General features: G+C 45.3%; 1 protein-coding gene across 2 annotated transcripts; it reads left to right on the top strand.

Annotated features, from left to right (window-relative positions):
* The first annotated feature begins 1,188 nt into the window (after window positions 1-1,188).
* Window positions 1,189-8,335, top strand: LOC141133772 (C-reactive protein-like). Of its 2 annotated transcripts, none has more exons than XM_073623327.1 (3): window positions 1,189-1,380; window positions 2,794-2,851; window positions 7,588-8,335. In XM_073623327.1, the coding sequence occupies exons 2-3, from the start codon at window positions 2,794-2,796 to the stop codon at window positions 8,220-8,222; spliced, it is 693 nt and encodes a 230-aa protein (XP_073479428.1). In that variant the 5' UTR covers window positions 1,189-1,380; the 3' UTR covers window positions 8,223-8,335. The 2 variants fall into 2 exon arrangements, with proteins under 2 accessions (XP_073479428.1, XP_073479427.1); XM_073623326.1 differs by having other exon boundaries at window positions 2,790-2,851.
* Window positions 8,336-13,064: the final 4,729 nt, after the last annotated feature.

The following is a 13,064-nucleotide window of genomic DNA, read 5'->3' as shown; positions in this document are numbered from 1 at the left end:
TTACAAACGCGTACCTTGCTTTGCAGCGATTTGAAATTGAAGGCGGAATCAGGTGTGAATAGAGCCTTAGTGGCAGAGGCTTAACTAGAATCTTCAGGGCCCTGGTGCAAGAAACCATGAAGTGGCCCCCAACTAGGGCCCTTTACACTGATCCTGGGGCCACCTTCTTGCCACCTTGTGGTCCCCCCCCCTACCCCCCACTATAGTGGTGGAACGCCAAAGCCCAATCACAAGTGCATCCTTTGCGACCCTGGTAGTTCCGGCACTGGTGTCAGTAGTTTTTTTTTTGCTTTTGATTTTTTAAAGTTATTTTTTACCATTTTATTCATTTACTTGTTATTTTACATTTTGTTTAAATTCTTTGTTACAGATTTTTTAGGACCCCCCATAGGGGTGGGGGCTTTGGTGAAATGTCAGGGGTCTAAACAGACCCCTGATGCCTCACTTATGAGACAGAGAATGGGGCTGAGAACAGATTCATCCATCCCATTCTCTGCAGCCTCAGCTGCTCTTCTCCATGCAGCCACAGAGAGTCCCCCCCCCCCCCAATCTCATTAGTCTGCAGCAGAGAGGAGGACAGAACTCCTCCTACAGATCCTGCGCCTCTCTGTGCAGCTGCAGCATCCCCTCAACTCTGCCTCCCCTGGTCTCAGCATTCAGCAGACTCTAGCAGATGACTCCAGCCCTCCTCTGGTCCTCCTCCAGACTCTGCCCTTTCTGCTTTCCAGCTCTGCCCCCAACTTCTTCTCGACAGCAGAAAAAGGTAAGAGGGGTGCACTGTGATGTAAGGGAGGGTGGGGGACTGTTGACTTCTGATAGTGGGGTGGAGGGGCTCCTGACATCTGATGTAAGGGGGGGTGGGGTGCTCTGGATGTCTAGTCTTACAGATACAACCGGCCCTTTGAGGGCAACCATAATGCTAATGAGGCCTACTATGAAATTGAGTTTGACACCCCTGCTATAAACCATCTGCTGTCTGTCCACACATTGCACTCCGCTCCCTAACACCTGTCCACAGACCCTCTGCCATTGTTCACAAACTGTGCTCTTGCTGGGATTGTACTGTCTCCTGGTGAGGAATGTTTGGCAGTGTTTAAGCCCCTCCAGTAGGGGGATTCCTTCATCAGGGGTTGGGAAGTTCATTGTTCATATATCCTGTTATTGATTAGAGGGAATCAACCATTACATCAGGAAATGTGCACAGTGACCTTACAGGCCTCCTCCCTCTGACAGTTAGGGCCAGGACTGTATTCCATAGATAGGGCGTTCCTTCCCAGGAGGAGGCTTCCATTGTAACCCTTTAGAAGTAGACGTGTATTGGATCTTCTCCCGGCTCTCCTTCACTTCTGGCTGCTCTGAGTTCCAGGTGGAGCACTCTGGGTAAGAATTTACTTTACACTCATATTTCATCTTGTATTGACATTGTATCCATTGATATGTATTCACTGGTTTTAGGGGTGCCCCGTTAAGGTTGTATTGATATTTCACCCATAGATGTGTATTTATTGGTTTGGAGGTATCCCATAAAATTTGCCTTGACATTGTATCCATGGATATGTATTTATTGGTTTGGGGGGGTGCCCTTTATCTAGTCTTTGTTATCTGGATTTTTGCTTTTATTCTTACTGATTATTATTATTATTATCTCCTAAAGCGTCTTGTTAACTTTCCTATTTTTATACTGTGTTCTATGTTGCAGTCTACTAAGAAGAAAGGGTCGGGTCACCTATCAGTAGAGTTGCCACCTCATCCCTTTAAACCCGAACACATATTGATTACACAGGTTCTGTGGCTGATTAAGGTGGTAATTAAACTCACTTGGTGCCTTATCTGCACTAAATTAGTCTCAGAACCTGTGTAATTCATATGTGTTCGGGTTTAAAGGAATGAGGTGGCAACCCTACCTATCAGTGATATTTTAGTCATAGGTGGAGGAGCTGATTCAGCCCCGCATCTTACCTGTCCCAGATACTGCAGTAGCAAGACCCCTCCCACTATAAAGTATTATCCTACTCCGTTCCACCTGGGAACGTTGGGTGTTCCTGTCTATAGTTGTTCAGCTCTTGCAATTTCGATAATACAAAATAAAGATTCAGCAAGGGTAGTGAGAACCCTTCAAAATACGACCCAGCAGGTGCACAGTCCTGGGTCTTCAGTGAAGGGATGTCAGGGACCTCTCATGATGGGTACAGCAGGTGTACAGACCTGGGAACTTAGCACAGGGATGGTGGGAACCTCTTTATGATGGGCACAGCAGGTGTACAGACCCAGGAACTCAGCACAAGGATAGTGGGAACCCCTCATAATGGGCACAGCGGGTGTACAGACACAGGAACTCAGCACAGGGATGGTGGGAACCCCTCATAAAGGGCACAGCAGGTGTACAGCTGCAGGAAATCAGCACCATGCAGGAGGTCAGGTGTACACGAAAGAAAAGGATCTCCACCTAACACCCCAGTTCATTTCACTCATATACAGGTCTCTACTTGCCTTATCCATTGCACCCTGCAGCAGAGTGGAATCTCCTAATTTCACTTATTGAGCACCGGAACACTTTAAAGCTTATTGCACCGTTTAAAGCCACCTTCATTTTACTGTCACCATTGGTTTCATTGCATTTTGCCCAAATGGAGACAATTCTTGGAAAAAAAAGACTCTTATCCCTCTTGTTAATCCCTTCCCCTGGTGCCAATATACATGACTGTTCTCTGCATCCTCTGTGTATAGTCTGAAGCTTGGTTTAGTGAAAGTATGAAGGATTCCAGCTAATGTTGGTTTGTTTTATTCAGGAAGATGGAGCTGTGTGTCATGATGTTCCTGCTGGTGATCCCGTCATCTCTGGCACAGGAAGGTAAGTGATAGAGCCAGCACATACTTACCCAATTAGTGAATCACAGCCTCCTGGATTTTAACTAAATGGATCTGAGATGGAGACTTCTCACCAAAAATGAATCATCCAGATACAAATTTATTTCATTATAAAACCCGATGAAAGACTTTGTCACAGAGCCAACATATTTCAGAGGCCAGCAAGCAATACCATCATCAGGGCTTGGGGAGGAGAAACACTAATACTGGACTGGATGTGACAATAAATGTGTGCTGTATTGTGACCAAACAAGATAATGATGAGCTTTTTGTTTTATCATCAGTTTGGTCAAAATACCACACACTCTGTATTGTCCATTCCAAAACTTGCCAATACCGCCATACTTACCAATACTTTCAATGGTACTCCCAGAATCCCTGCCAGTACGCACAATGATGCTCATAGAATCCCTGCAAGAACTTCCATTGGGACTCACAGAATCCATGTCAGTACTCCCCTGCCAGTGCTTCCAGAATCCCTGCCAGGACTTCCAATGGTTCTCATGGAGTCACTGTCAGTACTTCTAGAAGCCCTGCCAGGTCTTCATGATTTCCTGCTAGTACTTTCAAGTGTACTCATAGAATCACTGCCAGGACTTCCAATGGCACTCTTAAAACCTCTACCAGTATTCCCATTGCTGCTCACATAATCCTTGCCAGGACTTCCAACGGTACTCACAGAATCCCTGCCAGTACTTCCAATGGTACTCACAGAATCCCTGCCAGTACTTCCAATGGTACTCACAGAATCTCTGCCAGTACTTCCAATGGTACTCACAGAATCTCTGCCAGTACTTCCAATGGTACTCACAGAATCCCTGCTAGAGCTCCCTGAAATTACTCTGGGCATATCCTCTGACCTAAGGAGTATTTTAGCTCCTACTGTACCTTTGAAGTGGCTAGTGTGTGTCTTCTCACCAGCTAACCCTTTTTACAAAGATCTCTAATACTTACCTGCAAGATTGCCTGACCCTTACTGACCTGTACTGACTTGACTACTCTGTTGTGTGCTGCCTGTCAAGACCCCTGCCTGGACCTAACTACTCTCCTGCCTGTCACCTAGTTTACAGTCTTCACACTATAAGTGTTATTTTCCTATTATTCTCTTGCAGGGGCGATCCTGAGAGCCATGGCTAGGGTCTCTAGTCCATCTCTACCTAAGACCAACTATTGCTTAAAGTCCACTTCTCAGATGAGCCCGTGTCACCGGCTGGGGGAAACCATAACAGTTTCTCAGCCCCAAGTCCTGATGAAATCTTTTGCCTCTGTGACAAAATGTTTTTAGCAGATATTATAATAGAATTAAATTTGTAACTGGATAATTAATTCATGTTATGGCGCCTCACTCTCTTCATTTAGTTACAATCCAAGCAAACTGTGGAAATCCTTTGGTGTGGAGAAACTGCCCATGCAGAATCCAAATACCACCACAACTCCTATACCAATAGCACAAACCTAGGGTTCCAGCGCCCAGTCTATGTTTAAAGAAGATTTCCAAGTCATAATTCAAGTAAAACTATATTTTCACCAGCAATTGTCATGTTTTTACCTTTTTATCATCTTTTCCCCAGTTTCAGTTCTGTTTTAGTTCCTCCGGCCTCATTTAGCCACTTCCTGTCTTTATGCACTTGCTCCAGTGTTGGCTCTGCACCATTGTTCTGGTCCACCTTCCGGATAGTGACACTCACGAATATTAGCACAACTGCTTGTAGGGTCCACCAGTGGTACCTGTAAGGGGACTTGTGAATGGCCAGGGTTGGTGCTAACTGGTACAAGCCCCTGCCCCACTCTTCTTACTAGAAAAACAATCCACGTGCTTAATGCCTTAAACTTCCACCATCGTATGCTCAACTCCTTGCCAGAGGCCTTCCCATGACATCCCTCACCATTAGCCTTTATATTGAGAAGAAAGGAATGTCCACAGAAAAGGAGTACCTTTGCTGCACTTTACTGGTGTTACTTCAGAAGATGGCAATTACAGTCACATCACACAGACGTATTATCTGGGGTCACTTGACAGTACTGTCAATCAAATATAGTGGAAGATCTGCATCAGTCACATATGAAAGCACCACACAACATTTCACCCTTCAGCCACTTTCCCTTTTCCAGTCTCTCTCCTTCCAAACGCCATTTTGTACTCACTCAGAGGGCTTTTCTCTTACCTTAACCTATCTGTGTCCAGTTCACGACTCCCTGTTTGTGGTTTTTAGAGACAGGAACACTGCCGATGAACCTTTAGCTCCAATGCACTTCTCTTAGATCCTCCAGGGCAATAGACTCACTTCAGAAAAGTCTTTGTCTGACCTAAAAGGCCTTCTGCAACCCGCTCTAGCCTCCACCACCCTAAGAGACAGGATAACTACAGATGGCTCTTCTGGGTGCAGAACTATCACTCTGTGTCCTCCAGCACTGTCCAGGGCCCCTGCACTGGGTGACTACATCTGTACACTGTGATGTATCTGGTTCCCACTCCCCAACTGTCCTACTGCTCCTCCCACCTAGCTTATATATGGGCACTGTCTCACCCATGACATCTCTACAGGAGTGCTCTAACTAAAAGGTACCTAGCACCTGATTACACTATTCTCTGTCACCACACACTATTCCAGGACAGAGACACCTAGTGGCAGGCTAGCTAACTGCACCCACTTACATGCATGTGACATGATGGCACAGCAAAAGCACAACTAGGTACAATTCTAACAGAAAGTCCCTGAACATGGTCCTTCCTGGCAGGATTACCAAGGTTATATTAACCTAAGATGTAACATTGATGGGAGGGTGACCACCTCTCCTACTAAAAAAATATCGGCTTTATGGTCTCTTTTCTAATGACAACATTGGCGGCAAGTCCCATTTCTACTGTTCAGGTCGGTGAAATACTCCAAAAACCCTAAGTTGTTGGTGAATTGTGCTGTTACATCAGAGGTTAGTGGAGATGTGTGCCAAAATATTGGCAGTTGATGTAGAAATCTGCCTTTAAATGAATGGTCGATTGTGAATTGTGTTACAAACAAAACAATGTTCTGTCTTCAACAAAATGCTGGCTGTGGAGGACATGCTTATTGATAAGGCCTATTGTACATGCCCTCTGTGGCAGAAGAGGAAAAAAGAGCATTGCAATCTTTAAAACAAGTTGTTGGGGGCATTGTCAAGCCAGTTCCTATTACGTAATACTGGAGACGCTGCCATTTGGTAGAGGAAATATTCCTTTCAAAAAGTGTTTCCACCCAGAGCACGTACAATGGCTCTTGGCCACATTAGATTCAAAAATTTGAACCTTGCATGCACATCCTCAGACCTTGCTTTGGAAATATAATTATTAAATATTTCAATGAATGTGATAAATTCTGGGGTAGGATTTTAAAGATTTGGAGGTTGAGTTAAGGAGTAGAACAGGGAGGTGGTATGGAAGGCAGTCTATACACTGTGAGGCTGGAGCTCTGGGAGTGGGGGTTTAGGAGAAAAATGGGGGGAGGGGGGTACAGAGGACAGTTTGTATACTGTAAGGCTTGAACTCTATGACTGGAGGTTTAGGAGAATGGAGAAGGGTTTGGCGGACAGTTTGTATACTCCAAGGCTGGTGCTCTGGGAGTGGAGGTTTAGGAGAAGAATGGAGTTGGGTATGGAAGACAATCTTTCTACTATGAGGTTGGTGCTCCAGAGATACAGGTTTAGGAGGATCATTGAGGGGGTATGAAGGACAGTATGGTGCATCTGGTGATCTGGGGGTGGGGGTTTAGGAAGAGAGTGGAGGGAGGTATGGAGGACGTGTCTGTCTATTGTAAAGCTGAAGCTCTATAAGTGAGGATTTAGGAGGAGAATAGAGGGAGGTATAAAGAATTTTTTTTATACTGTGAGGGTGGTACTCTAGGTTTGGGAGAAGAATGTAAGGAGGGAAAGTTTGTATACTGTGAAGCTGGTGCTCTGGGGGTGGAGGTTTAGGAGGAGCATGGAGGGGAGTTTGGAGGACAGTTGGTATAATGTGAGGCTGGGGCCTTGGAGGTGGGGGCTTGGGTGGAGACCAGAGGTTGGTATGTAGGACAGTCTATACACCGTGAGGCTGGTTATTTGGGAGTGTAGGTTTAGGAGGAGAATGGAGGAGGGTATGGAGGACAGTTTGTATACTATGAGGCTGGAGCTCTGCGGGTGGAGGTTTAGGAGGAGAATAGAGAGAGATATGGAGGACAATTTGTATAATGTGAGGCTGGAACTATTGGAGGTGGGGCCTTGGGTGGAGAGCAGAGGTGCATATGGAGGACAGTCTATTTAGTGTGAGGTTGGTTCTTTGGGAGTGTAGGTTTAGGAGAAAAATGGAGGAAGGTATGGAGGACAGTTTGTATAATTTGAGGCTGGAGCTCTGGAGGTGGGGGCTTGGGTGGAGAGCAGAGGTGGGTTTGGAGGACAGACTATATACTGTGAGGCTGGTGCTCTATGATTGGGGGTTTGGGATGAGAATGGAGGGGTGTGGGGAATGGACGACGGTCTTTATACTGCGAGTCTGCTGTTCTGTGAGTAGGGATTTAGGAGGAAAATGTAGAGGGGTATGGAGAACAGTTTGTAGAACAGTTTGTAGGCTTTGAGGCTGGAGTTCTGGGAGGAGAGGATTTAGGAGGAGAATGGAGGCAGAATTTGGATGATAGGTTGTATACTTTGAGGTCATGTGATAGATATATACGATTGAATTATATACAGTATTTTTCTTTTCTTTTCTAGACATGAAGGGTAAAGTCTTCCTGTTCCCTAAACAAACCTACACAGACTACGTGTCCTTAACACCGAATATTACGAAGCCATTGGAGAAAGTCAGCGTCTGTCTACGTTCTTTCAGCGACCTTCTTCGCACCTACAGTCTCTTCTCTCTAGCTAATCCCGGAGTGGGCAGCGCTTTTTATTTTTACGAATCTTCCTTGTCCGGAAGCTCTGTATACATAAACCAGAATTCCACCACTATTATGACAGGCGGGGGGCCCTTCGACTGGAGGCACACCTGTGTGACCTGGGACTCGGACAATGGAGTGGTCCAACTTTGGGTCAATGGAATGATCTACCCCAGAAAGGTCTGCATGAAAGGGTCTTCTATCGCGGCTGAAACCAGCATTGTTCTGGGACAGAAGCAGGATTCTTTTGAGGGACAGTCTTTCTCTTCATGGCCATTTGTTGGAGAAATAAGTGATGTCCACATGTGGGATTATGTCCTGACACCAGATGAAATGCTGAAAGCCTTGTATGGCAATATCCATGGAAATATCATTAACTGGAACTCTCTTCTCTATGAAATTAAGGGGGACATTCCAGTCCAGCCCAAGTATTGGTGCACGTATCATAACTCTTACAAATCTTGTAGTTAAAGTGGTGTTCCAGCCGAAATTATACTTTTTAAATAAAAATACCCCTATAATACACAAGTTTAATGTATTCTAGTAAAGTTAGTCTGTAAACTAAGGTCTGTTTTTTTCGTTTATAGCAGTAGTTTGTTATTTTATAAACTTACAGCAGGCCGTGGCCATCTTAAGTGTGGGCATCTGAAGCCAGACTGTATTTCTTCCTGGTTCTCATCCTTGCAGATCTCGCACATGCTCAGTGCAGCACAAGCAGTGTAATAGGTTTCAGGTCAGGTTTCCATAGCAATGGTAGTTTCAGAGGAAGTTGCCGCCCCTTCCCAGAAGGCATTGCAAACAGGAAATGATGCGATGGGCCGCGGCCAGGGAGGAGGAAGAGAAAAATGAATACAGCAGATATACAGTAGGTGCTGAGAAAAAAAATTTAAAAATATCCAATTTGTTTACAGTGCGCAAATTAGTGAGGGATGCTGAAGAGTTGTAAAAGTGGGTGGAACTCCACTTTAAATTCCAACACCCCACACCTACTCCCACCTTTAAACCCCTCCCCATCCTTACATTGTAGCTTTAGGCTTCAGTTGGGGTGGGCTCTGTGCCTTGCTTCTTTTTCCGCGTTTTTTATTGTTTTATTTTTATTAAGGATAAGGATCATGACAGAAGGGATTAAAACAGAACAGAGGATAAAATCTTTGTGACATGGTAGGTCCTCTTCCTCTTCAGGTCTTCTCCCAGCAGTAGGTGGTCCTGGATATTGCAGAGAGGAGTACCAATGTGAAGACCACAGCATCAGTCTCTGCATTGTTACACTGTGAACCCAGGGTGCTTGAGGGTTGCCCCCCAGGAGCTGGGTCTATGACACCCTGCACTTATAGTCTTCAGGTTAAATGGTGGTGGGTGTCATTCCAACCAGAAGACACCCATGCTACAGCATGTGCTGTGACACAAACAAGACAGAGACACATAATAAGATTCATCGACATAACATGTAATATGTCTTTATTTGTTTCCAACATTACCTGAAACTGGATCAGATGTTTAAATCAGCACAAGAGAAATGAGTTCTGGAAACTGGTTGGTTGCTCTAAACAACGTATTATTGTCCTATTTTCCACCTATTCAGATGTAGGAATGTGTTCCCGAAGGTCTGATGAATGTGCACTTGTTTTTCAGTTTTGCTGTAGTGCAGGGAGTCCTGTGTTGTATCTTCTGTCTGACTCTTTTCGAAGATCTAGACTAGAGCAATTGTCTCCAAACTGTGTCCTGAGCTGGCCATTAACTGGCCCTTCAGGCACTATTCCTCCCACTGACATCAATGACGGGGCACTATTCCTCCCACTGACACCAATGATGGGGCACTATTCCTCCCACTGACACCAATGATGGGACACTATTCCTCCCACTGACACCAATGATGGGACACTATTCCTCCCACTGACACCAATGATGGGACACTCTTCCTCCCACTGACACCAATGATGGGAAACTATTCCTCCCACTGATATCAATAATGGAGCACTATTCCTCCCACTTATAGCAATTATGAGGCACTATTCCTCCCACTGACACCAATAACGGGGCATTATTCCTCTCACTGACACCATTCCTCCCATTGACACCAACAGTAGAGTACTATTCCTTCCCCTGACACTAACCATGGAGTGCTATTTTTCTCACAGACACCAACAATGGGGCACTATTCCTCCCACTGACATCCGTGATAGGGAACTATTCCTCCCACTGACACAAATGATGAGGGTACTATTCCTCCCACTGATACCAATGATGGGACACTATTCCTCCCAATGACACCAAGGATGGGGCACTATTCCTCCCTCTGATACCAATGATGGGGCACTATACCTCCCAATGACACCAATGATGGGGCACTATTCCTCCCAATGACACCAAGGATGGGGCACTATTCCTCCCTCTGATACCAATGATGGGGCACTATACCTCCCAATGACACCAATGATGGGGCACTATTCCTCCCACTGATACCAATGATGGGGCACTATTCCTCCCGCTGTCACCAATGATGGGGAGCTATTTCTCCCAATGACACCAATGATGGGGAACTATTCCCCCCACTGACACCAATGATGGGGAACTATTCCCCCCCACTGACACCAATGATGGGGCACTATTCCTCCCACTGATACCAATGATGGGGCACTATTCCTCCCGCTGTCACCAATGATGGGGAGCTATTTCTCCCACTGACACCAATGATGGGGCACTATTCCTCCCACTGTCACCAATGATGGGGAACTATTTCTCCCAATGACACCAATGATGGGGAACTATTTCTCCCAATGACACCAATGATGGGGAATTATTCCTCCCACTGACACCAATAATGGGGCACTATTCCTCCCTCTGATACCAATGATGGGGCACTATTCCTCACAATGACACCAATGATGGGGAACAATTTCTCCCAATGACACCAATGATGGGGAACTATTCCTCCCACTGATACCAATGATGGGGCACTATTCCTCCCGCTGTCACCAATGATGGGGAGCTATTTCTCCCAATGACACCAATGATGGGGAACTATTCCCCCCACTGACACCAATGATGGGGAACTATTTCTCCCAATGACACCAATGATGGGGCACTATTCCTCCCACTGTCACCAATGATGGGGAACTATTTCTCCCAATGACACCAATGATGGGGAACTATTTCTCCCAATGACACCAATGATGGGGAATTATTCCTCCCACTGACACCAATAATGGGGCACTATTCCTCCCTCTGATACCAATGATGGGGCACTATTCCTCACAATGACACCAATGATGGGGAACTATTTCTCCCAATGACACCAATGATGGGGAATTATTCCTCCCACTGACACCAATAATGGGGCACTATTCCTCCCACTGATACCAATGATGGGGCACTATTCCTCCCGCTGTCACCAATGATGGGGAACTATTTCTCCCAATGACACCAATGATGGGGAACTATTTCTCCCAATGACACCAATGATGGGGAATTATTCCTCCCACTGACACCAATAATGGGGCACTATTCCTCCCACTGATACCAATGATGGGGCACTATTCCTCCCGCTGTCACCAATGATGGGGAACTATTTCTCCCAATGACACCAATGATGGGGAACTATTCCTCCCACTGACAGCAATGATGGGACACTATTCCTCCCAATGACACCAATGATGGGGCACTATTCCTCCCAATGACACCAATGATGGGGCACTATTCCTCCCAATGGCACCAATGATGGGGCACTATTCCTCCAACTGACACCAACAATGGAGCACTATTCCTCCCACTTATACCAATGATGGGGCACCATTCCTCCCACTGACACCAATGATGGGGCACTATTCCTCCCACTGACACCAATGATGGGGCATTATTCCTCTCACTGACACCAACAATAGAGTACTATTCCTTCCCCTGACACCAACCATGGAGTGCTATTTTTCTCACAGACACCAACAATGGAGCACTATTCCTCCCACTAAAACAAATGATGGTGCACTATTCCTTCTACTTGTTTCAGTCATGGGTCACTATTCCTTCCACTAACACCAATGATGGGGCACTATTCATTTCACTGACACCAATGATGAGGGCACTACTCCTACCACTGACACCGTTGATGGGGCACTATTCCTTCCACTGACACCAACGATGGGACACAATTCCTCCCACTGATACCAATGATGGGGCACTATTCCTCCCATTGACACCAATTATTGGGCACTATTCCTCCCACTGACACCAGTGATGGGGCACTATTTCTTCCACTGACACCAATGATGGGATACAATTCCTCCCACTGATACCAATGATATGGGGCACTATTTCCCCCCACTTAAACCAACGATGGGACATGGAGTACTATTCCTTCCACTGACACCAGTGATGGGATAATATTCATCCCTCTGATATCCTTAGATTCTAGAGATAGATATGTATGTCTACAATGTAACACTTATGAGCTTTCAGTTTGTTTTCTACAATTTTATTGATATAAGTCGATCTGTGCGAGCCTCACCTAATAAACTAGCCGGATTCTTCACCATATAATGAGTGATGAGCTTTCAGATTACACAGCCCCCTTCTTGTCTCCCAGCAGTCAGTTATACACAGTATGCCTCAAAGCACGCAGGCAGCACATAACTTCTATTTTTTTTTATATTGGACATCCTTTATTAAATATTTCTGTGCAAAATATTTGTTTTAACAGCAATAATAAAAATAGAAAAAATATATAATATGAAAAATCCGTTTATAAACTATTTCATTACAAAGTCAGCTTTGGGTAAATCCCGACATTGTGTGACCTTTCCACCTTTATACACAATATATCTATTGACTTACTTCTGGTTAAGACAACATAGAATGTCTTTGGTATGATGTGTATTTCAGTTATGCAATTGTATCCTGTTCTTGTTTATAACATGCTGATAGGATGATATGAAATCAATAAAATGTTTAATAGTAAAAAAAATACATAAGAGTGAAGCTGAGGGAGGATATAGAGAACTGGGTGGGAGGAAATAGACGTCAATGGAGGTTATCATTGGGGAAGAGGATTGCATTGTATTTGGGCTCACAGTATTCATGGCCATACATTTATTCATCAGTACTATAGAGAACGATGACTGACCAATGGCAGTCTCCTAATACAGAGAGGGTGAAGTTCCAGCATTATGAGGGAATCGCAGCACAAGGTGCAAATTAGGGATGAGTCAAACAGTACCTGCCAGAGCAAGGTCATCTGCTGCCCTGGGCAAAGGTGCCAAAATGCGGCCCCCAATGTGGGGAGAAGGTGGCCGGGGGGGTTGTAGTGCTTACAGGCTAGAC

Source organism: Aquarana catesbeiana, linkage group LG03 (assembly GCF_042186555.1).
Source record: "Aquarana catesbeiana isolate 2022-GZ linkage group LG03, ASM4218655v1, whole genome shotgun sequence".
Taxonomy (NCBI): Eukaryota; Metazoa; Chordata; class Amphibia; order Anura; family Ranidae; genus Aquarana; species Aquarana catesbeiana.
Note: the sequence above shows the minus strand (reverse complement) of the source record. Positions and strands in the feature narration are given on the sequence as shown.

Excerpts from the sequence above, each read along its gene's own strand:
- LOC141133772 (XM_073623327.1), top strand. The coding sequence starts at position 2,794 with ATGGAGCTGTGTGTCATGATGTTCCTGCTGGTGATCCCGTCATCTCTG. Across the intron at positions 2,852-7,587 it reads GTCATCTCTGGCACAGGAAG|ACATGAAGGGTAAAGTCTTC; the intron begins GTAAGTGATAGA and ends TTTCTTTTCTAG.